At 38.4% G+C, this 27,967-nt stretch overlaps 1 protein-coding gene across 6 annotated transcripts in view; it reads right to left on the reverse strand.

The window, feature by feature from the left end:
• LOC127455805 (SH2 domain-containing adapter protein F-like) overlaps positions 1 to 24,726 on the reverse strand; it is a 212,181-nt gene extending 187,455 nt beyond the window's left edge. For 4 of the 6 annotated variants that reach the window (XM_051723944.1, XM_051723943.1, XM_051723947.1 and 1 more), the window contains exon 1: positions 24,061 to 24,726. In XM_051723944.1, coding sequence (XP_051579904.1) covers positions 24,061 to 24,546 — 486 coding nt within the window. In that variant the 5' untranslated portion in view covers positions 24,547 to 24,726. The remainder of the gene's footprint in view (positions 1 to 24,060) is intronic. The other 2 variants (XM_051723945.1, XM_051723942.1) reach the window with 1 other exon arrangement.
• Positions 24,727 to 27,967: the final 3,241 nt, after the last annotated feature.

The raw sequence follows: 27,967 nt of genomic DNA on the forward strand, positions 1-27,967 counted from the left end.
AAAGTGAACCCAAACCACACTAAACTCTGACTGCAGCTAAAACCAGAAATACATCCAGAGATTGGCTGCTGCAATCTCTCACACACTCAACAGAGCAGTGTCTTTTGTAATAGGACCCATTAGAACATGAAACCTTCAGTATACAATGGCTATGTTCAGAATAGCATATACCATTATTATAAATTCTGCAGTATATAGTATACTGTGCAAACTTTCTGTATGCATGAAATACCGGATCACCGGGAGAGAAGTGTTGGGCGAGCACGGCTTTCAACACGCAACGTAATCATGTCCTGTTACAAATGTAGAGGTCTGACTACCACCCCTGGAGTCGCGAGTTCGAATCCCAGGGCGTGCTGAGTGACTCCAGCCAGGTCTCCTAAGCAACCAAATTGGCCCAGTTGCTAGGGAGGGTAGAGTCACATGGGGTAACCTCCTCATGGTCGCTATAATGTGGTTCGCTCTCAGTGGGCGCATGGTGAGTTGTGCGTGGATGCCGCGGTGGATGGCATGAAGCCTCCACACACGCTATGTCTCTGCTGTAACATGCTCAACAAGCCACGTGATAAGTTGCACGGGTTGACTGTCTCAGACGCGGAGGCAACAGATTCGTCCTCCGCCACCTGGATTGAGGTGAGTCACTACGCCACCACGAGCACTTAGAGTGCATTGGGAATTGGGCATTCCAAATTGGGGAGAAAAAGGGAAAAATAAAAAACAAAAAAACAAAAAACAAATATAGAGGTCGTGTAACCACAATGTAGCGCACTATGGTTCGAAACATGTATCATTGCATAAAGTGTTTCGTTTCACATTCTATTTGTAATAAACAGTAGGCAGTATACATACTGTGCAGTATTCTTTAAATTGTAAGTTATTTTCAATTTACCACAAAGCAGTCAAGCAGAGGACAGAGATGAAGCAGAAATATTTGGCCATTTCTCAATCTCTCACGTGAAGCCAGTCAAAGTCTTTGTGTTTTGGTTTCAAGAGGGCTGATTTGCTTGAGCTCTGAAACCTGTCAAGGACAGCCTTGAAATGAAAGAGTCAACAGACCTGAAATACACCATTATATGACTTTGACAAAAGCATGCAAAGCATTCATACTGTATAAAAGATTAAGACTGGACCTACTATAACAGAATTCATTAGCAACTGTAAAGCCATTTTAGAAAAACACTGTAAGACAGATGGAGACAGTAATATATAATAGAGAAGCATTCATAAACTGTTCTCATTTATTCTGCAGCTGCGATTGGCCTGAATAAAAGCTGATATGGAACAATGATGAATTCAAAATTACTTTCAAAATTATTTACCAAATATACAGCATACTAGTATGAATAAACAAAGATAATTGCCATCAACATAAAATGACCTAATCGCCTATGTAGCGAAACATTTCTGGCCTACAAAGAAATGTGATAACAGTAAATGTCAAAAGGTCTACCACAAAGACTACGGTGGCCGTGAAGTGCAAAACAAAACAACAAATCTAAAAACACAACAGCAAATCCGAAAACAATAGAGCAAATCAGAACACACAACACCAAATCCAGAAACAAAACAAAAAGTTAGAAAACACAACAGCAAATCAAAAAACACAACGGCAAGACAGAAAACGCAATGGCAAATCAGAAAACACAACAGCAAGTGGGCAGAGAACCAGTCAGGGAAGGACTAGGTTTCATTCACACATCCAATCAGTTGAGAAGCTATAGTACCTACCCTTTCCGTTTCAACTGAATTGCCGTTGTGTTTTCTAGTGCTCGACATATATATCGGCTGACTCTGAACTGACGGTGGCTGTGCAGACAGGGCGGAGTTCAGTGGTGTCATCAAGGAAAGTTGTTAACTAGTTTGGGAAATACATCCTGGAAAGTTAATAAACAATGACCCCATCATTTTCCCTTTTCAATATAACTAATATAACGTTAACCCTGTTCCTGACAACCATGTCACTCATGTCTGTTTGCTGTTAGCCAGCTATAGTTTGTCAGTGCAGTCAGTAATGTAGCAGATTGAAAGGTAAACATCAGAGCATCTTTTTGCAGCTCAGCAGACAACGGTGCGGTGGTGGATTGTGTCTGTTGAGTGTTGATTTCATGCTATGTTATTACCTAGTTGGTGAGACACAATGCTGGAAAGTAAATAAAGTCCATCTTTTACTCTCCATGACAACAAGCTTATAGCTATCTAGCTAATCACGTAGCTACTTTCATACCTTGTCAGCATGTAAACATGTATTCACCAAACTGGTACCCCCTTCAACCGAACAATTCCAGTCGTTGCATTTATAAAATGTAATATTTAAAAGTCTGGTTTTCCACCATTGAAAGTTTCCCCTGAATACGGTGTAACACCGCCGCCCCTGTTTATCTTGACTCGGCAGTATTAATATAGTCAGCATTTGACTGATACTAAACAGTACAGATGTTTATTTAGCCATTTATTTTTATTTATTCTTTATGTAATGGTCAGCATTTGACTGATACTAAACAGTGCTGATGTTTATTTAGCTATTTATTTTATTCTTTATTTTAATGGTCAGCAATTAACTGATACTAAATATACAGTACTGATGTTTATTTAGCTATTTATTTTTATTTATTCTTTATTTTAATGTTCAGCATTTGACTGATACTAAACAGAGTACTGATGTTTTTAAAGCTATTTATTCTATTTTTATTTATTCTTTATTTTCTCAGTGTTCATTTCTAGAATTAGTTGACAATGTATAATAATAATGTCAAATATTCTTTGATAAAAATATTTAAGAAAACAGTCTTCCGAGTACCTTTCCATAGTCATATCGGTGCAAAATCGGCGAAAAATCCACATAGAAAAGATCTGTTTTCATTCCAGCTCAAAAATTTAATATAATCGGCCACCATATTGGTAGTCTGTGAATTTTCCTTCTCTAAAATCGGTATCGGTCTCAAAAATCCCATAATGGTCGGGCTCTAGTGTTTTCTAACTTGTTTTGTTTCTGGATTTGGTGTTGTGTTTTTTTATTTGTTCTCGTTTTCAGATTTTCCGTTGTGATTTATAATTTGTTAATTTGTTTCCGAATTGTTATTTTGTCTTTAGATTTGCCGTTGTGTTTTATGATTTGTTAATGTGTTTCTGAATTGTTATTTTGTCTTTGGATTTGCCATTGTGTTTTTAGATTTGTGTTTTGTTTTGCACTTCAAGGCCACCGTAAAATACTTTTTGTTCTAAAAGTGGATCCCTAAGCTAGTTATTGTAGACTTACAGTAAAGCCTTTTTTAATAAGTACTGTGCAACATTAAACACTTGGTAATTAAAAAACTCTTAGGACTAATAAACAGGAAACGTTAATATTGTTGCATATCCCACAGATACAATGCTTAAGAGTCATTTGCCTCCATTCTTGATTTCACACTCAACCACCTGTAACAAGCGACTAACCCTGAAGAGAAACAAGAAGAGAATAATGAAGCAAAGTGCCACTTAAAACAGGGCCCTGCATGCCAACATGCCTGTGTGTGCTACTAGTGGATTCACAGTAAGGGAAACAGGGCCTCACGGAGAGAAAGGAGCAGCAGGGGACTCGAACACTGCCTGGGGACCAACCATCTGTTGCCTGGCATGTGCTGGGTGTGTCAGAAAGCCATGAAAGTCAAATTGGACCACATGCCCTTAAGGAATATGGTGAGAAAAACAGCCCCAATAACAAAATGTGATTACAATGAAGCCAAAAATTTAAACTAATAACCCAAAAATATAAATAGTAGATATCATTTATTGAGGTACCAAATGGTCTCATTAACTAAAGCGTTCAATACTTAAAAAAATACAATTACTTTCATACTTCAAACCACCTGCTGTGAGCAATGTTCCCAATATTAGACAAATCTGTAGGTGTCCAATTTGTTTTGTTTTGTTTTGGTGAGGACTACAAAATGCACTCAAAAAATTAAGTCACCACCCTTGCAATTTAGCAATTTAATTTATTCAAATTAAGTCAGTTTCATTGAGCCAACATAATTTTGTTGGATTAGATCAAATCAAAGTACTATAGTACTTTCAACTAATTTCCTTATGTTGGTCCAACTTAATTTATTTTATTAATCATTAATATATACCAGGTGAGCAAGTGTAAGGACTGTTACTGTCAATTTGATAGCAACTGCTTACACTGATCAGCCACAACACTAAAACCACCGACAGGTGATCACATTTATTATCACGTTACAATGGCACCTGTCAAGGGGTGGGATATATTAGGCAGCAAGTGAACAGTCAGTTTTTGAATTTTATGTGTTGGAATCAGGAAAAATGGGCAAGCGTAAGGATCTGAGCGACTCTGACAAGGGCCAAATTGTGATGGCTAGACGACTGGGTCAGAGCATCTCCAAAACGGCAGGTCTTGTGGGGTGTTCCTGGAATGCAGTGGTTAGTACCTACCAAAAGTGGCCCAAGCAAGGACAACCGGTGAACAGGCGACAGGGTCATGGGCACCCAAGGCTCACTGATGTGTGTGTGGAGTGAAGGCTAGCCCGTCTGGTCCGATCCCACAGAAGAGCTTTTGTAGCACAAATTGCTGAAAAACGTAATGCTTGCCATGATAGAAAGGTGTCAGAACACACAGTGCATCGCAGCTTGCTGCGTATGGGGCTGCTTAGCCGCAGACCGGTTAGAGTGCCCATGATGACCCCTGTCCACTGCCGAAAGCACAAATGAGCATCAGAACTGGACCATGGAGCAATTGAAGAAGGTGGCCTGGTCTGATGAATCACGTTTTCTTTTAGATCATGTGGATGGCCGGGTGCCTATGTGTCGTTTATCTGGGGAAGAGATGGCAGCAGGATGCACTATGGGAAGAAGGCAGGCCGGTGGAGGCAGTGTAATGCTCTGGGCAATGTTCTGTTGGGAAACCTTGGGTCCTGGCATTCATGTGGATGTTACTTTGACACATACCACCTACCTAAAGAATGTTGCAGACCACATACACCCCTTCATTGCAACCGTATTCCCTGATGGCAGTGGCCTCTTTCAGCAGGATAATGCACCCTGCCACACTGCAAAAATTTGTTCAGGAATGGTTTGAGGAACATGACAAAGAGTTCAAGGTGTTGATTTGGACTCCAAATTCCCCAGATCTCAATCCAATTGAGCATCTATGGGATGTGTTGGACCAAAAAGTCAGATCCATGGAGGCCCCACCTCGTAACTTACAGGACTTAAAGGATCTGCTGCTAATGTCTTGGTGCCAGATACCATAGGGACACCTTCAGAGGTCTTGTGGACTCCATGCCTCGACAGATCAGAGCTGTTTTGGCAGCACGAGGGGGACCTACACGATAATAGGCAGGTTTTAATGTTGTGGCTGATCGGCGTATAGAGCTAAACAGCACTCAAATCAAACATCACTTGATTGTGAAAGTTCTCAACCTAAGCACAAGTGTCAATCCTTACCACAATGGTTACCCTAAAACTTTAGCCTAACAGACACTCTTTTTAAATACCAATATAACAGAACATTAAACATTAAAAATCTCCTCCTTTTCTCATCTTGCTGAAAAATGCATAAAATAACACAACAGTTTCATCAATGCTACAAAAAGTATTCAATTGTTAAAACTCAACTGGATTAAGTAAACTTAAGTTTAAGTAAAATATAAAGCAATGAAATCAAGTGGTGACAAAATGTTCTAAATATGTGTTGCTTTAGTGCAAAAATCCTTTTTTGAGTGTGGTTTTGCACAATAAAGTTGTGGTTATTTAGCCTATTTATTTGTTGAATATCTGTCAGTTACCTTATTGAAGGGCTGAGTTTAGCATCCATGATTGTCTGATCGTGTTTGGAAGACATAACCATCAACCAGCCTAATTTTTAATACAGGGCTTCCTAAATAGTACATTTTCAAAATATGTAGTTATCATTGACTGAAATGTTCCACAAAATGGATGCTGAAGAAGTTCTCATTGATTCTCACGTAAAGCATCAAACACCTGCAAAACACTACATAGTGACTTGTGCAATTTTAACACCGATTGCAATGGCTGCACATGTACTGCTGCCATCAGGCAATGCAGTAGCTTTACCATCTGTGTGAGCTGGAGGGGCAAATTATAAGATGGTTAAAAAAAAAAAAAAAAATACAAATAACTTCTGTCACTCACGACAGCCTGCTGTTACATTCCAGTTGTAGCAATATGAAAATATATATTAAATTGAACTATCTGGGCTCATTACAAGAGATAAAAATCATACAAATTTCCAAATGAGGGAAAATGATTTTGGAAAGCAATTAACATTGAGAACACAGGGTAATGAAAATGAGATGCACACAAAGTGAAGCCACAACACAGAAACACACTAAATAACCTAGCTGCCTTGCTACTGATCGCAGTCTCATTTATGCCACAAAAGATTTTTGCTGAGGAAGCCTAATGGGATAGCATCCTTTTAGGGCCATACATTTTACTTCAATCCACAAACTGTAATTCTCACATGGTTCAGATTACTTGTATTCTGCGGGTTGGTTGCTCTGAGCAGATCTTTACCTCCAGAAATATTCATGCCTGACATTTCTCCCGATAACACTATCCCAGCTGTCAAAGCGCCATGGCTAGAGGGTGAAAAGTGCAGAAAATGACACAAGGCGCTGAAGAAAGAGAGAGAGGAGGGAAAGAGGTAAAAAGCACCGACGTTGGTGATTTACGTCTCGAACCGCAGGGGATTTCAACAGCCGATAACCTAATAGGACTGGAGGCTTAGCAGGACGATTGCATTAAGGGCTGTTTCAAAGGGGCCCTTTCTGCTGTTGTTGTGCTTTTGCCGGTAACTTTTTGTAAAGCTGCGTTCAAATTAATGAGAATGGCCCACTGAGGGGCCAGTCTAGTACCTCAGCACAAAGCTACTCAGAGCTATATCCACCATACCAATGCAAAGCCTCATAGAGCAGGATGCCGATGAGTTTTTGCTATACACAATGGAGAGTAAAAAGAGAGATGAAAAGAGACCTCAGACACTAAACTGGACCAGCACACAAAACAGATTAAAGAGAAGACTAAACAGCAAACCACATGCAGAATTTGATGAACAGGGGTGAATGGAAGGAATAATCACAGAAGGATAGCCCAAAACCAAATGTTTTTGCTAAGCCACTCAAGAGATTAAAGCAAAGATGGTTGTGTTTTTGACAATCTTACAAAACCCAAACCTCTAAAGAATAACAAAAAATAAGGGACCCCAGTCCATTTGACGTCATAGTTTGGTTGGTGTGAAAGTGGTTTTCCAAACTCGGGTACACGAAGGCGAACCACACTAGAGTGCACTTGGAAAGGGGTCTGGGAAATTTTAACTGTTGTACGGTTTGAAATTAATATGGAAGTACTCTCGCCCTAACGCAGAGAAGTGAATCTTTGCTTGTTCTCGATCATAATTATTAAAGGCAAAATGTCAAACTGCAATGTACCCAACTGCTTTAGAAAACAACATATGTTGTTGAAAAACAAGGTACGAGAGGCAATGCTATATTGTGAATAGTCACAGCTAAAGGTAGTTGTTTGGCCTGGCACACTGCAGAGTTCCTTCAACCCCTTTAGCTTTGACTAAAGTCGCAATATAGCACAGCCTTGATTGCCTTATTGCTTTAATAAAGTGGTTAATGTTTATAAGGACATTTTCAATAAAACTAATTTGCTAAGCAAATATTGTTCTAAACCTCCATTTGAAGATAAACAAACAAAACATAACAAAACTTTACTATGCAGCAATAACAATAGTCCACTACAGGATGGTTACATGAATTCTTCTGTTAAAACTTGTGTATTATTTGAGCTGTAAAGTTGTTTCAATCATAATTTTTACAGTCGTTTTAGTGCATGTTGACATCACGGCAACGAAGTTGTAAAATTGGCTATAACTTTACTCAGAAAAGGTTAATAATCTATTTTATCACACTAAAATCATGTTAACATACATACTGTTTATGTCTTGTGACTATTCTTTGTAAACAGTCAGTATTTTCTTTTAATTATTTTTTATTAAAAATTTGTATTGATTCCATACAACAACTTAAACAAAACAGAATATGTGGAATCAAATTATATAAAATTATAACCCTTCCCCCAGTCAACCTACCCCCCTATACAAAAACACGGAGTGGCTCTCTCTGCGACCAATGAGCCAAATGCCTGAGACCGAATGCATAATAATAAAAAAAAATCTTGGTTAGGCCTAGCCCACCTTTGTCCATCGGCCTATGTAACTTACTGAAATGTAATCTGGGATGTTTACAATTCCAAATGAAGGACTTCGCTATGCTATCAAATTGCTTTAAATAAGAGAGCGGGACATCTATAGGGAAAGAGTATAGCAGGTAGTTGAATTTTGTAATACAATTAATTTTAATAACATTAACCTTCCCAGTCTTAGATAAATGTAATGAAGCCCACCTGCTCACATCACTCGAAAACCGTTTTATTAAAGGGTCAAAATTAACTAACTAAATCACACAAATTTGCTGGGAATAAAATACCCAAATACTTAATGCCCTGTTTGGGCCACTGGAAGGCACCTGGCTTTAAAGCCGTTACTGGGCAGTACGCTGTCAGAGCCAAAGCTTCGGATTTAGACCAATTTACTCTGTATCCTGAGAATTTAGAAAAGGAATTAATAATTCTGTGGCAGCAAGGCATAGATCTAGTAGGGTCGGAGACAAATAATAAAATATCATCTGCGTAAAGCAAAAGCTTATGCGCCAGACCTCACGCCACCACCCCTGGAAAATCATCCTCCTTTCTTATTGCAGCTGCTAATGGCTCCGGGCAAGACAGAGCAATAGGGGGGAAGAGGGCAACCCTGCCGGGTGCCCCTATCCAGAGTAAAATAATCTGAAAATAATCCATTCATTTGAACCACTGCTACCGGGTGTCTATAAAGTAACTTAATCCCCCCAATAAAAGTATTCCCAAACCCGTATATTTCCAAAATCTTAAAAAGATAATCCCATTCTACCATCTCAAATGCCTTTTCAATGGCAAGTGAGATGGCAGCGATCGAAGTCTGATCATTCGCCACTGACCACATGATATTGATGAAACACCTAATGTTATCAGAAGAGTTACATCCCCGAATAAACCCCACCTGATCTATAAGTCATGTCATAACTTTACTTAATCGGTTAACCAAAATTTTTTACAGTATTTTAACATCTAGCTGGATCAGGGAAATTGGACAGTAACTCTTACACTCGCTTGGATCTTTGTCCTTTTTAAGAATCAGACTGATCCGGGCTTCGTGCTCACAGTGCAGTGAGCCAGAATTACTACCGTAATAACTCTAGAAAATAGGCAACTTAATATTCATACACATATAATTCCTACACATTTTTAAAAACAAACCTGCATATTCATCTGAATAACAGCATGTCTGAAAGTTTAAATTCGTGAATATTTAGAATTGCCAACAATTCACCCTCCAGAGGCTACACTGTCATGCATCAAGGGCTGAGAAAGCGCTCATTCATTAGAGTAGCAGTGTATGTGTGATTCCCTGCATGCTGCAAAAAAGATCGGACCTGATTCTAGGCACGATCAGCCAATCGCAGATCACAGACTTAGGACTAAGATCGGACAACTTAGATCGGTGGCCAATCGATCGGTGCACCCCTACAACCAACCAACAGTATTTTTGACAGCAAAAACTAGGCAACAACTAAGGTATTTCCAACAGGGAAATTCAGTTAACAGGTGACATTGAGCAGAAAGCATACCTTTAACCAGTTTTGACAGAGCTGTTGATAAAACGTTAAATGATCAGCATCGGACGATTGGATGAAAAGAAAATTGGAGATCGGTATTGGATGTTAAAATCCTGATTGGAGCATGCGTAATATTCAAGTTGACTGGGTTTCAAAAACTAATAATGATGATTAGTGGGCTGAGAAACTATCACAAAATGGACAAAAACAGGTCCACTGTGGATGGGTACAATTTGAATATGAAGACAAGTGTTTTTCTTCGTTTCACGGTTTGTTTATATATTTGATTTGTTTGTGAATTAAAAAAAGGTCTCAGTTCGGATCTTTTTAAGAGGACCCAAGTGTGAAAACCCGAGTAGCCTTTTGGCAGTTGAACATGTGAAAAACATTACTATTTTTTATTTTATTTTTGTCTATCATAATCGCATTTCAAATCGCAATCGCAATGTTTTTCAAAATAATCGTAATATGACTTTTTGTCTAAATTGTGCATCCCTACGCAATTGTAAAATTAACCCAATGTTAATGCAATGAGCACTTATACAGTATGTGTTGCCTATGATTCTGCACTTCTTACGTCCCCTGGTCCCTTGTTTCTGTCCTCTCTCTGAGTCACTGTAACTCTCTTCCCATTACTTTTCGAAATGACTCATTTAATTTTCCTAATTTATTATCAAACAGAATTAAACCTCCATAAAACACCTTTCAGAAAAGTTCTGATCCCATGTGCATCAAAGTTTACACAGCTGGCAAGCACAAGTGATTTTTATGTCACTTAGAAATGTTGTTAAACAGAACCATTGATCATGTGCCATGAGACATTCATCACACATTGAGCACTATGCGGTGAACAATACCCTGGTGTTCCATGTGCACAACAGATCAGAGTAAAGCATGAACACCATCTCAGCTGGATCACATAAGAACCAACTGTGACCTTACATCTGCACTGCATCTGCATGAGTAAATTATGACATAATTTTCATTTGATAATGAACTAGGCTATCCTTTTAAAAATGTAAAAATTGGGTAGGTAAGACTATGGTGAAAAAATAAAAATAACCTGAACACCAAAATCCAACAGGTTCCTTTCTTGGTCACACTTTCTTGATTAGTAGGTAATGATAAGTAATGAACAAGGGAAAAAGTATTAAGTGTGTCATTTCTGTGCATCTTGCAGAATTTTGAAAAACGAATTACTTTTTACAAATTGGTTTTGGTCTTGTTTCTCTTATTTAGACGGACGCTTCAACTGTCATAATAGTTACATTTACTTGTATACAGTTGTGCAGCATTTCTTACAATGGCCGTCACTCTCCATGAAATTGGCAAACTCAAGCATAATAACTCTCTCAGAGGTCCCTCTCTACTGAGATCCCAACTGGACAGGGCTCAAAAAGATTAAGGTGGTTTTAATACAGCACAGATATTCAAGACTGAACACAATGGATACGCATGACAAGATCCAATTTCCTGTCACCTCTCTTTTTCTCTCTCCAACAGATTTAAGAGTTTGAATTAGAGAGGGAAACGGAGGTGGACACAGGGAGCAGAAATTGAATTTTGGTGCCAAACAATTAATTTGGAATATTTACAGTGCATGCGCACATTCAAAAATATATATTGTGTACAAACTTACTTTAGCATCAGTTGCAGAAGAATGTTTATATTATGCAAAACACACCACAATTACTTGATTTCACTTTATTTTCATTACTGATTTCACTATTGCATGATTTAAATTCAAAACTCACACAAACAAAACAATAAATCAATACCTAAACATGTTTTAAAATTCTTAGTTGTAGGTGTTCTTATACTGGTTACCTTGATTGTCAAACATAAATAATAGCCCCCTAATTTTTCATTGCTACTACAACAACACGTTGTACACAACTTTAAACAATTCCAAAACTGAATGAAAATGAAATGGAGTCTTTCATCTAATTGGATGAATCCAACGAAAACTGTCAAGACATGTCCAGTCAAATTGCACCTCAAAATTACCTAAAATTAAGCCTATTAAGTTTATTTGATCTTTTTTTTCTTTTCTTTTTTACATTTGTAACATTTTCATGACAATTAAGCAAATTTCACCCCTTCACCCCCTCAAAAAAAACTCAGAATAAATGTGCAAATTTAGTACAATTGTAAGGTTCACCTGTAAGTATACTGTGCTTCATGGTAGTATTTGTTGTACTCGATTTATTTTAAGATGATTTTACAGTATGAAATGCATTTGCATTACTCTATTACAGAAATGAGAATGAGATTAATGGGAATAAAGGGAATTTGCAGGCAAATGTGCTTCATTGTGATAAAAACAATGTCACAAAAACAATAATAATCTTAATGGTCCAAAAAAATTATTTTTATAAATAATACTTTTTAACATGATTCACCCAACAGTTCTTGCTCTACCTAGACCTCATAAGCTGCAGCTCCTCATTTTTTTGTGTACAATACAGGAAAACAACTATGGGCCACACATAAGGGAGTGAGGTCAGCATGCGGATCTCTTGATTACAGGCGGAAACAGCGTGGCCTCAGTTGGCCCCTAGAGAAAAATGAGAGAAGGGAGGCTGTTACGTGTCTGACCAAGGCGTCCCAAATACGAGAAGAGAAGGGTGGAGACCCACATCCACCCAGTGGACACAGGGCTCTCCACGGTTCACTACCAACTCAGCCATCCACCTAAAACCATTCTTATGCATTGCACTTCCATTCCTAGTGTCTGCAGCCCACGTTCCAAACGCAGCCTGATGATTCCAGGGAAGTTCAAATTTGGGGCTAAAAGCATTCAATCTGTGTCAATGAGGGTTAGGGTAAAAAAGATTTATAATGCATTAGTTTAGAATCAGATTAAGCATTAGCTCTGTAAACTACCAGAGTTAAGGTGCTATAGAGGTGTGTTTACCCCTCCCTGTCTATTTCAAGGGGCAAGATTAGACATGCCCAGTCAAAAGGGATTGTCAGGGAGCTGTAAACACTTCCTGTCAGGAAGAGAGCACTTCCTTAATCCTGAAGCAAAAGCATTCAGACTTTTTTGTTTTTTCAGCAGTGGAGAGCTTTAACCAGAGATTGAGTTATTGCTGTGCCTTTGGATGAATTGTCAGGTACTGAATTTTCTATTGATGGAAATAAAAATAAAAAACAAATTTAAAAAAATAAATAAATAACCACCAAATACATTTTTTTTTTAATGCAAATACAGTGGAATTTACATTCATGTGTTGGCGATTAACTAAAATCAAAGACACTACTATCCTAACTACATTTTTCAGTACGTGGCAGTAGCACAAAAGTTGCTATTTCGATAGCATTTAGTAGAGTAAATAGTGTGAGTAGTGTGTTCACACTGAAAATGCAACAAAAAGAAGAGCAATACAAGTACCCGGATGATGTACTTCTTCAACTGAAATAACAGTGTGGAATGTTGGACACTTCACGCGCTCAATGGCCATGGCTTGTTGTACATTGCGGAAGAGGCGGACAGTTATTCTGTTCACAAGTCCTTGTGCATCATTTTACTTGTCCTTTTTGTAGCAAAATAAGTAGTTATGTTTAGTATAAATGTACATATGTGGTCAAGTTGCTGTACCCCTCAGAGATCCTCACTGTTTTGAGCCAGAAAAAATTGCTATTTAAATTTTATATATATAAGATACAGTCATTGCCTGGCCAATCAACTCGAGAAAATGCATGCGCATTCCTTTCTACATCCGTTGACCGTTCCAATTTCTCCCATTCATTTTAATAGAAGTGCCCCGTCTCTGCTAGCCACTTTTTGTTAGTAAATTATAGTGTACTGAAGCTAACTACTTTGTCAAAAGAGTAGCTTTAGTGCCTTTAGTTAAACTACTTTTAATTATGAATAGCATGTAGCTTGGCAAACAGTTTCAAAGTAGCTTACCCAAAACTGATCATAATCTCTGCGTCTTAATTGTACTGCTAGTGTGGATATTATAAATGGCAACTAAGAAGCCGGCAATGTTTGTTTCGTGTCATGTAAAATAGGAGCATCCCAGTGCAGGCTCAAATAAAACTGCAACATTGTACCTTTACAGGGCATTTCCACTGGCTAAAAGCAAAGATCAGACAGTATTTAAACTTCTCCAACAAACCCCTAGCCATCTCGTCTTGACTTTATACCCAGTGGAGAGACATTCAAGTGCAAGAAGAAAAAAGTTAACTAATCGCAGGGCAAAAAGTAAAGAATAGACTATTTACATTAAGCAATTCTAGCCACTTTTTTCTAGTGGCAAGCTAAAATTACTTATTTTTGGGGGCCCTCCATGTGTGATAGGTGTGTTAAAATTAATTTTAAACAAACCAAAACTTATTTTATTATGGCCCAAGACAACTGGTCTCAGAGGTGAGAGAGCAGCTCTCCTCAGCTGACACTAGTCCAAACTGACACACTGCAGTGGAGACGCAATTCTGGCCCCGTGGGAGCAACACGTGGTCTAGCCTTTTGCCCTGAAGCTAGAGTAAATCAGGATTCTGGTCCTGACTAAGATGGATATAAACTAAGATTAACGTTCCTATAATTCATTAGACCCTATCAGTTCCAGCAAGCTCAATCACCAAAATAAATGGCAGAAGTAAAGGGGAGGGGTTACATCTCAAAGCATGCAGCCTGGTGCTTCATCCAGCTAAACATACCTGTATAAGTTTCTTATAATGTTTAGGAGAGACTTGTTGCTTCTTACTGGAAACAAGGTCATCTTTAATTAAATACCAAAAAAACATCTTGCAGCATAATCTTGGTTAAAACAACCAGATTTAATGCAAATTCAGTTGAATTTCTATCCTGCACATTCCTCAATCACATGCACACAGCACACTACTTACTGCAGGCTACTTACTACAGCAGGACTATTGAAGCCACACTACTGCATTTGAGCCCAATGACTACATCCAGTCAAGTAAGTTTTGATGATATTACTAGGGTAAATATATTTGATCAATGGTATTAAAGTTTAACTAGAAATACTAAATCAAAATGTGTTTATACAGTAGCTAGCTAGCCAGTAAATCAGATATGCTAAATGTAAGCTAGCTAACACCATTTCATTGACAATTTAAGAGGCTAGCTATCATGGTGCTAGCTAGCTCAACTGTGATGCTGTTTCTGCCTTCTGCTAGCCAGTTTTCTGTTATCATACAAGAACGTAGGTTATAGTTTGATTTAGCATGCTGATTGAGGAGTGTTCACCTATTCATCTAGCCTATTTCTATTCATTTGTCCAGCATCAATTGTAAAATATTTTTACCATTCCAGAATATTCCAATTGTTTAGCTAACTATTTATATATCCGTGTATGGCATTGCATTAGTGTTTTTTACAAGCTTTTTTCTAATCTTATTCTACAGAACAATGCCACGTGCTCCATCTGATGTGTGGATACATTTCACCTCAGCCATTGTAGAAGGAAAGGCTGTGTACATTTGCAAATACTGTGCAAAGACCGATGTTAAGAATGCCACAAAGATGCAGCAGCATGTAGCCAAGTGCCCAAAGTTTTTTCCAATATTTCCAAAATTCCCCAGCTTAACTTCCCATGGAAAGTTTCTGTAAAGTTTCCGGAAATTTACCGGAAATTTTCCGCCCCTTTGCAACCCTATCTGGGGAGTCATTCAAACAACCAGTACTCACAAAACAGACTGTGCATACCTGAAACAGTTGCGCGAATGCATGTCATTCTTTTGTCTTTTAAGGAAGGTCAACATACTTCTGCCATTTTCACCCATTCATTTAAAAGAATACCTCACATATCCACACACGCACATAAAAACAAAATGCATACCAATAGACTATGCTATGGGGACAATGTCACAAATATGTCAGCAGAACTCTGTCAGGTGCATTCAAACCCATTTATGAAAAAAAAATCTGTTGATTATCTGTTGAACTAAGTTAGAAGCAAGGAAATGTTAATTGAATGTTACTCACAAATGAATAACTTATTTTGTGGAATATAGCTGTTTAATTAAGTCTTTGAAATGCTATGGGTCCCAGACCTACTATATCTCCTATGAGCTTTTTTCCAACATTATGGTTCTAAACTTCAGAGTACCCTGAGCCTCAATTAATGAACTTCTTCGCTAACAACTGAAATTGTGCCTATTCTAAACGGCTGTTTCAAAGGAAATACACTAAATGGCCAAAAGTATGTGGGCACCTCAATACCACAACCAAATACCACATTGGCACCTAAATACCATGCTTGTTGATTTAATTTCAAAACCACTGGCATTATTAAGGAGTTGGTCTTGCCTAACAGCTTCCACTCTTCTGGGAAGGTTTTCCACAAGATGTTGGAACATGGCTGCAAGGATTTTCTCCCATTTAGACACAAGAGCATCAGTAAAGTCATCAGAGAGTGTATTTACCTTCACTTTTAAAGTTCGATTTCAGTCGTAATATAGCAATAATTTGTCTTTTTTAAATTTCATAAAAATGCTTTAGTCCGACTAAAATCATACCTGTACGGTTTTTGAGAAATCGAACTAATAGTCCTAGATAAAGCGATTGTACAGTAGCTTGGCTTCGTCCAGCATGTATACACGGTATACACGCATGCTCCAAAATAAGAGGTGCCGCACTACGTTTATTTAACCTGGAAGTCGAACGCAACACAAAGCAGAGTTGTAGAAAAGCAACAACACAAAAGTGTGTTCAACGTTCCAATGAATCCCCAATAATGTTTAAAGGGGTTCAGGTCGAGGCTTTGTGCAGGCCAGTCAAGATCTTCCATAACAGTATCAGAAGAGAATTTCTTAATGGATCTCGCCAGAATATCATTGTATGCCGTAACATTAAGATGTGTCTTTGTTGGAATTAAGGGGCCGAGCCTAACCTGTTATTTATAAGGCAGTATCCGCAAACTTTTAGCCATGTAGCGTAGCTTTATCCTTTTACAGGGAATTTTAAAGATGGGCATCTGTACAAAAGTGTACAGATGAGAAATCAATTAAAATCAAACTGGGTGAATGTCAAACGAGGTAATTTCAGGGGATTTCATCGTTTTCAGACACCAACTTCTAACAAGCTTAAAAAGAACATGCTGATACTGATTAGGGTGCCAGGAGTGAAGACAGACAGATCGTGACAACTGAACAAGGCATTTCAAGTTCAATTCAGAGATCCATCAGTACTCATATTAAAATGGCAATAAAATGGTCTGTGTGACAAGAGAATTCTGACAGCGACATCTCCTTGATGTGATAAGAGCAAACTAATTCTTGTTCAAACAGGCCTGGTTTATATGCCCATGTACTAACTGCAATAAACCAGTTTAAATTTTAGTCCTCACCTAACAGAATACTGATCTTACAGGATAATAGAATGCTGATGCTTTTGATGGAAGAAACCAGTCTATATGGTGCCAAAAGCCCTGCATCAGGTCAATATTCTATTTGATCATCATGTTATCCAAAACCCATTAATCCAAACTGTGTTTACTTCTCCCCAACCAGATCACCTCTGAGAAACATTAAAATACTTTCAGCAACCTTGTTCTTGCCTGGCAGGAACATGCCAACTGAAATACAGTACACAATATGACAAAATTGTTAGAAAAATTTAAAGTATACTGAAATCAAAAAGCTAGTTTATGTCCACGAGCAATGACTGGCTGCAGCAGCAACACACAAGGAAACCTATGATCTTCATATTTTTGGATTGCTCATCATTAGTGAGGATATCAAACATTAGAGGTTGCCATGTTAGGCATATAGGTAAAGTAGACTAAAGCCTAGTGTACACTACACGACTTGCAGTCGGTATCCTGCGACTGCATCTTGTTTTTCTTCGTGCTGGTGCGAACACTTCAGGAATGTAGTGTATCAGCTACACCATTCGTCCGCAACTGAGGCCATGTGTTCACTGGTATTAAGATGCCTTTTGGGTGATCCGATCACAAATGTACAAGCGAGACACATCACCTTTACACCTGGTCATCTCTTTTGACCACTTGTGTTCGGATTTCGAGGGGAGCATCTCTGATTTCATGTTTTCTTGAATGATAATGCACAAAAAAGTAAAAGAAGAGAAAGCGTTAAAAACCGGTGCAGTTTTCTTAATTAAACTTGCATTTAATTGTGCAAACATGACGTTTAGAACAGAACTCTGAGTTATTTTAGTGCAGTACCTGTAACTGAGCTTCTAATGTCCATGTTGCTCATATCTGTGACCCTATTGTGCATGTTCATGCATTCGCTTTTTTAAATGTTCCGATTGTACTTTTATTTCCCTTTAAATCCACATCTAACCGGCAAAAAACGGATCCTGTTTCAAACGGATTACTCAAAAAGCATCTTAAAATGAAGATAATGAAATTCATTCACAAACTCGCGCAGTTTATTCTTGATAACATGTCAACAAACATGAAAGAACGTATCTTGCCCGTTTTCATGTGTATTTGCGAAGGAAAAAAAGACGAACAGCTGAAAATAATAAAGACAGTGGGTTTGGAAGATGTGGGTGAAGTTTTATTTTATTTTCTAATTATTTTTTGTCTTCTGCTTCCTAATATCTTGCCCTCCTCTTGCGTACTCTCTATGGCCCCGTACACACTACAAAGTTTCTGGAGTGACAACAACATTTAAACGTGGGAGTGAATCCCCTACATTTTCATTCCATGTGTGTACGGTACAGGACTGACTTCAGCAATTGAGATGATTGACAAGTGATAATCATAGCAACACTGCAGCATCTCACGCCTGTGAAACATGACTGCCACCAGTTTAACCCATTTTGTGATCGCTGTTTTTGAGCAAAGAGATTATCCACTACAGATTTATTATCATCCAACAATTTTTCTTTAGCTGCCATCGACAGAATCGCCGTGTTTTGTTTTAAGCTCATCTGAAAGCGTACACGCTCTGGACTATATTGTGCATTTACCTCAAGACCGCTGGGTTGATTAGAGAAACTATAGATGAAAGAGACAGACTGGAATATGAATGACTGAAGACACATACCACTGTTTGTGTGATTTACACCAGGAGAAGACAGACACATCTCACACGTGCCATTAATCACGTCATTAACAATTCGATTGTTCAGTTTGGTTCCGTACACACTGCATGGATTTTCTGAAAATGCAGTTGTCACTACATTAATTTTTCCGAGTTAATTCAGTTGTAGAATGCGGTTGTCACTCCCGTATTTTTTCGAACTGTGTGTGTGTACAGAGATTAAGATTAAGATAGATTAATCACTAAAAACCGAATTTAGCTGTAGTGTGTACATTGCCTATATTTCATTGGCTGTGGCTCACTGTGGGTCTCTTACTTGTCGGGACAGTGTGCATACCTGATGACAAGACGTCTAGATATCAAGCTGTTTTGAAAACTGTCGTAGCGTCTGGGAATAGTCTCGGCCTGTCCCAAGAGTGCGCACACAACAAGACCGTTCATCGTGAGATCTGAGACTTCTCGTCGCAGACCAGTCGCTGGCTCAAAACATCAAAGGTGACGAGCTGGAGTCGTGTAGTGTACACTTGGCTTAACACTCAAGAGAAAAATAAGAATAGACTCTACTGCAAGCATATGCAGGGTCACTGCAGGCACACCGTGTGGGAAAATGAGTGTGCGTATGTGAGTTTTGTTTGCATCCATTATCTTCTGTTTATCTTTCACTAATTCACTTTCATGAGTTCTTCAGCAATTCAGCCTGAGGACGAACAAAGTTGTCTGTACGCCAGTGTGGTTAAGTGTGTGTGTCTGTGTGTTGTTAATTAGCACTACACTGAAATGATAATTGATCATATTCCAAAACCCTCTCACCCGAGGTGTAATCATCGACAACAAAAACACATTAAGAACAATGAAATTAGCCAACACCATACTAGAGCACATCCGAACTTACTTGCCATATTACATTGGTATGGTGTTCACCAATGCCAAAATACATCAAATATAACAATTTAAAAAAAAAAATTCTAATTTAAACGGTATGCTTTATAATCATTATAAAATCTAATGACTGAATGAGCAGTCAGATTTTATTTATTTGATATGTATTATCTTTTTATGCATGTATTTATTTATTATTATTTATAACAAAAACCTTCACCCTGGTAAAATCACTGTAACGCATGGTCCTCTTTGGCTTACTGCTTTAACACATATTATTTCCACTTATTTTGTGTACCTAAGACTCAGCTCAAAGTCTGCATGCAGCAATGAACAAACTAAATCAATTGGCTGAATCCTGCGGCTGATTCAAAATCAAGATAGAGAAAACACTTGACACAGCTATTGGCATTCTTAGCATTAGGTATGCATTTACATAATTATCATCCACTTGTCAAATAATTAAGACATTAGTTGGCCTTTTCAAAGTACCAGGAGGACACCAGCATTCCAATCTCACAGGTCAATCGATTCACAGCATTCTGTAAAAGTAAGCAGCCTATCAGGTCACTGCATTGAGCTGAGCATAATGATGTAACGTGTGTGGGTGTGTGTGTGTAGCTATTCCCATATGCTTAATACTGATCTGATGTTCTCAATTCCTAAATATAATCAAAGTACTGCTTATGGTTTTGAATATCAATTTTAAATGCTGTTATTAAACTGCATGGATCTATTTCAGTAAGCTGTAAAAAGGCCACTTTGCATCCTTCTGCTATGTACATATGAGCTTCGATGGTGATGATAAAGTACATACTTTTGAGTATGTAGAAAGACTATACAATAGCATTGGGACATACTACCAAATGAAAAAAACAATTGTGCCTTTATACCACAGAACCCCTTGTGTTTGCATCTAGATTACATTAATTTCCATAAAATACATTATCACTTTTAGGTCCATAAATATAAACACTTCTGCGCCAGCTTCAGTCTAACATTTGTAAGCACCACGAGGGCTGAGGGTGCCATGTGTGGTCATACCATGGTACAGTGATGGAATCAGATGGTAACAGCATGGTATTTTAATATATTCTATGGTTCAGATTGATTTCCATATACACGTACCACAGTATTTAGATAGTATTCAAAGGTATTTTGAAGAATGCTATGGTAATACCATGGTAACTTTTTGGTCAACGTTAATTTGCATACTATTCAGGACAGATGTCAGGGGTCAGAGGGCATGCAAATTGAGATTGCTTTCTCCAAATGCAAAATGAGATTGCAAACCACCAGACATCTCCCTAACTAAACACACAAAGTCCTGTATTTTACACATAAATTTGTTTCTTATGCAGGTTGCTTCCCTTTAACACTTTCCTGATAACAGAACAGACCAGTACAATCAACACTCTGCAGTCCAGCACAAACACACCTGACTCTAAACACCATGCCTCACTGACCGCAGTAATCAAAGTAAGCCGAACTACGGGGATGACACCCCTCCTTTTAATTAGAATGTCCAGAAGCTGCGGCATTTATCAGGATTGATGAGTCAGTAGCTTGTTGTCTTGCTTTGATAGGCACTTCATGAGCATGTTGGCTGTAAAAGGCTTGAGAATGTTCATCAGCTCAGCAAGAAACAGAGCGACAGTAACAAAAGCATGTCATTCAGTTTGCTAGGCAGAGTAAAACAGTACAGCACATCAGAAACAGGAACTTTGGGCAGGATATATCTAAAGCTTAATATGTAATATCCAATAGGCCTAAAGGGATAATTCACCCAGAAATGAAAATTCTCTCACCATTTACTCAATTTCATGCCATCCCAGATGTGTATGACTTTCTTCTGCTGAACACAAACAAAGATTTTAGAAGAATATCTCAGCTCTACAGGTCCTTACAGTGCAAGTGAATGGTGACCAGACCTTTCAAGCTCCAAAAATCACATAAAGGCAGCATAAGTAATCCAGTGATTTAAAATGTGTCTATTGAAGTGATGCAACCTTTCTGCAAAACAGAACAATATTTCAATACTTTTTTTTTTTTTACTATAAATCTCCACTTTCACTTTCAGAATGTGAGAGTGAAAGTGGAGATTTATGGTAAGAAAAAAGGACTTAAATGTTGATCTGTTTCTCACCCAAACCTATTATATTGCTTCTGAAGATATGGATTGAACCACTGGAGTCATATTGGTTACTTTTATGCTGGTTTTATGTGATTTTTGGAGCTTGTCTGGTCACCATTCATTTGCATTGAAAGGACCTACAGAGCTGAGATATTCTTCTGGTTTGTGTTTAGCAGAAGAAAGTTATAGACATCTGGGATGGCATGAGGGTGAGTAAATGATGAGAATTTACATTTGTGGGTGAACTATCACTTTAAGCAAGGCTCCATGACAGACACAAACTATGATTCACTACTTGCTAGTCGGTTGCAGGCTGTATTAGGGAAGGGACATTCTCATTCTAGAGAGCATTTGATTGGACAAAAATCTGTGTCCAAGATGAGTCATCAATATTTTTGGTCCGTCTTCCTGAAAAAGACTGCAAATTTTAAATGTAGCCTATACAGTATATGTGCTAAAGTTGAATTTAGGAGTACGCTAGCATTACAGATGGACTGAAAACTAACCCCCTAACTAACCCCCCCAGTGAAGTCTTTGCTTGCATCATACAATACTAACCTGAGAGTGTATGTCAAGTGGCGAACAGGCCACACCTCACAGGAAAAGGTGTGGCAGGTATGAAATGCAAAAGAAGTGTTCTGAATGAATTTGTGAAAATTCTGTATACCATCCACATAAACAGTCAAACTGTTGTGATATCTGATTTACAATACTTGTCAGGCAAACAAACACATACAGTGTGAGAAGTAGTGTCTGTAGCATCCAGGCACATGTGTACTGAATGTATGTCTCTTTCCAGTCAGTTTGACAATGCACCTGTTTGTCCCTCATTGTGTCTTAAGGTAGACGATAATGAGACAGACAGACAGACAGAGAGAGAGAGAGAGAGAGAGAGAGAGAGAGAGAGAGAGAGAGAGAGAGAAAATACGGAATGAGAGTTCCTGGGTTCTTTATCCATAATGGTTTAAGGCTCAAGCGGGCCAGAAGAAATTAGGTGACAAACCATCCATCAGTAGATGTTTAACTACTGTATGAGTTTTTAATATACTTGGTACTGAATGTCCTGGGACTTGTGTCTAAATGACATTTCCACCCAAAATATATGGCAAACTATCATTGCGATGTGTAATATCACATTGATTATAATGGACTTTAGATTAGTCATGGGATGCATTGTATTCAAAACATCAAGAAGAAAGCAAAAGGCCTACAAGTTAAGCTTTGGGCAACGTAGACTGTTAAGCTGTTCAGACTGAGACAGTCCTGAATGTCATCCAAACCTAACCCTAACCCTAACCCTGGGATGTTTCCAGATGTCATGTCAACAGTGTTCTCTCTGGTCCAGACATAACCATTGAGGAACATATAAAATAACTTGTTTTACTGGTTTTGACACAGACCTTACCTATTAAAGTGTGCCTTTACCCTAACAAAATATGCAAGACTTTGTAAACCGTATTATCATCAAATACTTTCAAATTGTGCAGACGCTACAAGTAAATACATATATATATATATATATATATATATATATATATATATTATAAATAAGAAGAAATACTTTACAGTAAGGTTCTATTTGTTAACATTAGTTTATGCATTATGTATAATTAACAATATTTAAGCATTTATTAAACTTGGTTCATGTTAATTTATCAAAATACTATTGTTCATTGTTTGTTCATGTTAGTTCTTAATGCAGGATATAATGTTAACTAATACAACTTTTGCAAAATTGTACTAGTTAAAATTTAAATGAACATTTACCAAGATTAATAAATGCTGTAAAAGTATTGTTCACTTTTAGCTCATGTTAAAACTCTTGTGTTAACCATATTGTAGTGTTACCAATTAGAAACATTTTAAAATAACTCAAACATAATATATACCTGTGACGAGGAGGAGGGCGGTGCCGGGACGTGAGGACGCACCCCCAGCACTGAATCGGGCTAATCAGCCGGGAGGGGGGATACAGACCAGCTGGAGGCGCCAGTTGGAGAGAGAGACGCGGCTGCGCTGTAAGTGTGTGGTTATGTTTGTTTTATGTTGTTTTAAGTTGAGTTACCTCATTAAAGCTATGTTGACTGTCCTGCCGGTTCCCGCCTCCTCCTTGCCCACCTTACCCCGTTACAATAACCAATAATAAACCATACATATTTATTAATAAAATAATGTATAATAAAGTAACAAATATTTAAAAAGTGTCAATTAAAAATTAAATGTAATTAATTAATATTAAATGTTTACTACATTGCAGTCGTGTTCAATATATGATACTGGGGCATTACTTCTCTGGTGATCCGTCTAATGCAGTGTTGAATGTACCTGTGCAGGCAGGCTGTGCCTCAGTTTTACCTTCTCCTGTTTACTACTGCTGCTGCTGTGGCCGTTCTCGGGTTCGGCTGGTGGAGAAGTGGGTGATTTGACCGCCGTCACCCCGCTACTGCTGCCCGAACTTGAGCAGCTCCTCTCTATAGTATCTACCTTTATGAGCCGGTGTTTCGGGGACACGTACTTGACGTCCGGGGAGCCCGTTGAACTAAGTCCCGTGGAGAAGGGGATATTTCCACCGCCCGTGTACGGATCCTCGAAGTCCAGCTCCTTCCGGAGTTTGTAGGCGGTAAGGATGTCTGGCTGAGCGGACATTAACCCGGTGCTCGTCTGCTGCTGCAGCTGCTGCTGCTGGTGGAGTTGGTATCCAGGCGGACTGGATACAGTGGTGTGGAAGTGTCGGTAGTCCGGTTTCGGGGGCGCCGGTGGTGGGGCTTTGGTGGTTTTGAATCCCAGGTGCTCCTTGAACCATCTGGCCATGCTGCCAGCGCATTGCTCAAAACTCCGTAAAAAGATATATATCCCTACCAGTTTCCCTTTGTAGAGTGTCTGTGACCCTTCTGAAACGTGTCTGTGTTGTGTTTCTCCGCTCCGGCGGCGAGAGGTGCCTGTTTCCCGACCTCTATCACTTTCTGTTTGGTGAAACTCCGTGGTGCGCGACTCCTGCACTCCTTGTGTGCGCGCGTGTGTGTGACAGCTGATCTACTTGTGGGATGTTCTACCTGAGAATACTCACTGCCACCTATCGGTTAACTGTCCCATTTGAGATATGCACAGCAATTGGGGAAAAGGAGTTTGATGCAATTTTCTTCAGTTAATTTTTCGAATAAATATATTAATGGCATATTGTACACTATTATTGCAAATTTAGATTTTTTTTATTGACTGTGTAAATTTTTAATTCTCAGTTTTTGTTGTTGCTCTTTGTATTTTACCTGTTCTGTGTTTGCACATCTTATGAAATGTAAATTTTTTTTATGAATGGTTCTTTTCAGCAAAACAAAGCCCCCCTTTCTTCTTAAGAACTATTTCTCAAAATATAAGATTCTCATGTTTGCTAAATGGTTCTTTGGAGATTAAAAATAATTCCTTGAAGAACAAGTGTATAGTAGGTTTTCTAAAGAAAGGGGTTCTTAAAAAGTTTCTCCTGTAGCCTCACACTCTAAACCCCTCTCTACAATCTTTATTTTTAAGATAGTGTTGAATAAAATGTTCCCAAGTTCATAATATAGACCCTTAAGCACCTGTAAGACAAAAGCTCGATTTTTCATTGTGTGCGATTCATCAGCAAGGTGTCTTAAAGGATTAGTTCACATAAACATTCAAATTCACCCTCAGCTTCATGCCATCAAAGATGTGCATGACTTTCTTCTGCAGAACACAAAGATGCTTAGAAGAATATTTCAGCTCTGTAAGTCCAGACAATGCAAGTGAATGGTTCTCTTCTCTATATACACAACATCACTGGGACCCATCATTCAAGCACATGGGTTCTCTCACCACTGCTACGCCGATGACGCACAGCTCTACTTGTCTTTCCAGCCCAACAACACCATAGTGACTGCTCAAATCTCAGACTGTTTGGCAGACATTTCGACCTGGATGAAGGAACACCACCGACAACTTAACCCAGCGAAGACTGAGCTCCTCGTTTTTCCAGCCAACCCTGCTGTTGAACACAACATCACTGTTCAGCTGGGTTCAAATACATTAACGCCTTCCAGAATGGTCAGAAATCTAGGGGTAACCATCGATAACCAACTCAATTTCACAGACCACATCTCAAAGACAGCATGATCATGTAGAGTTACACTCTACAATATCAGGAAAATAAGACCCTTCCTCTCTGAACATGCCACACAACTGCTTGTCCAGTCACTTGTCATAACTAGACTGGACTACTGTAAGGCTCTCATTGCAGGCCTCCCAGCATGCGCAATTAGACCCCTGCAAATGATCCAGAATGCAGCAGCACGTCTGGTCTTCAATAAACCAAAGAGAGCACGTTACACCACTCCTTGTCTCTCTTCACTGGCTGCCGTTTGATGCATTTATCAGATTCAAGGCTCTGATGCTGGCATACAGAACAGCCACTGGGTCTGCTCCAGCATACCTAAAATAATTTCTGCAGAACTACGTTAAAACCAGAAGCCTGCGGTCAGCTAATGAGCGGCGCCTTGTCATTCCAACACAAAGAGGCACCAAAACACTTCCCTGGACTTTCGGTTTCACTGTACCTCATTGGTGGAATGACCTTCCCAACTCCATCCATGAAGCAGACTCACTCTCTGTCTTCAAAAAACAGCTAAAAACATATTTTTCATGAGCACTTAATGCACTCATATATATATATATATATATATATATATATATATATATATATATATATATATATATATTCTTTTTGCACTCTAATCTGTCTTGGATACTACTATTCTGATGCTAGTGAAACTTTGTAATGCAGCACTTTTTGTTCTGCTATCTCCTTAAAATGAATCGCTTATGATGTATTATTCCTCTTTTGTAAGTCGCTTTAGATAAAAGTGTCTGCCAAATGAATAAATGTAAATTGTAAATGTAAATGATCAGGCCTTTTAAGCCCAAAAAAGCAGATAAAGTCAGCATAAACAGTCCGACTCCAATAGTTTAATCGATATCTTCTTAAGCGGTGCAGTTGGTTTTGGGTGAGAACAGACACAAAATGTAAAAAAACATTTTTTTTTTTTGCACTGTACATCTTAACCCTTGTGCAACCTTCAGGACATTTTTGTCTTTTTCATTTTTGTTTTTTCGATCATATTGGCTGTGTTAATGCCAACGGCATAAATTTTGCCAAAGGTGTGTATTTTGGGGGGAATTTTGATATTTCAAACTCAGTTCCTAAAATACAGCTATAAAACACTGTGTACACCAAATAGTTACACTCAGGACCTTCAGGACAAATATGTCCTCATTGAAACCCATTAAAACTGCAATATTTGATCCCAGTGCCATTAAAGCATAAAATCATTAATTCTATGATATTATGCTTTCATTCCGGAACCCTGGCTTCAAAATTTAAATTTTTGTTTTCCACCATTTGGCGCCATTTTTATCATGTTTAGCCTATGGAGAAAATACATGCTTTATTCATGTTTTCTGTTTGCTGTATTATAGAGCACTGTAGGCCTATTGAATACATGATTCAACTAAAATTGTGTGGGTGTGTTGGTATGGATGTCAGAGTGTGTGTGTGTGTGTGTGTCTGTGTAAAAAAACAACAGTGGCATTATGTAAACAAACTGGCATTTAAAGGGTTAAAATCCTAAAAATGAATGAATATTTGGTAGTTATGATCAGGACTGATGTTGGTTAAAAGAAAAAAGTAACTAATTGAAAGTGGAAAATAATATAAATATATAATATTATTATGGCAGTTTTTTGAGAGACATTTTTGTCCTCTAAGGACCTCTGAGTAACTTTTTGATGCACAAGGGTTAACAGCAGTCTCCTTGGCGATCATGATTTCGAGCTCATTTACACTTCCTATAGCGCCATCTAGCGTTCTGCGCATGCATTAAGCACTAGGAACTGTAATCGAGCTTGAAATCATGATTGCCAAGGAGACTGCTGTCAAGATTTACAGTGCAAAAAAGAAGGTCTGTTCTTACCCCAAAACAACTGGATCACTTCCAAAGACATTGATTGAATGACTGGAGTCTTATGGATTACTTTTATGCTGATTTTATCCCCTTTTTGTAGCTTCAAAGGCCTGATCACCATTCAAATGCATTGTAAGCACCAACAGCATGGAGACATTCTACTAAAAATCTTCGATGGTGTTCAGAAGAAAGTCATTCACATCTTGGATGGCACGAGGGTGAGTAAATTATGACTATTTTCATTTTTGGACACATGAATG

Source organism: Myxocyprinus asiaticus, chromosome 18 (assembly GCF_019703515.2).
Source record: "Myxocyprinus asiaticus isolate MX2 ecotype Aquarium Trade chromosome 18, UBuf_Myxa_2, whole genome shotgun sequence".
Classification (NCBI taxonomy): Eukaryota; Metazoa; Chordata; class Actinopteri; order Cypriniformes; family Catostomidae; genus Myxocyprinus; species Myxocyprinus asiaticus.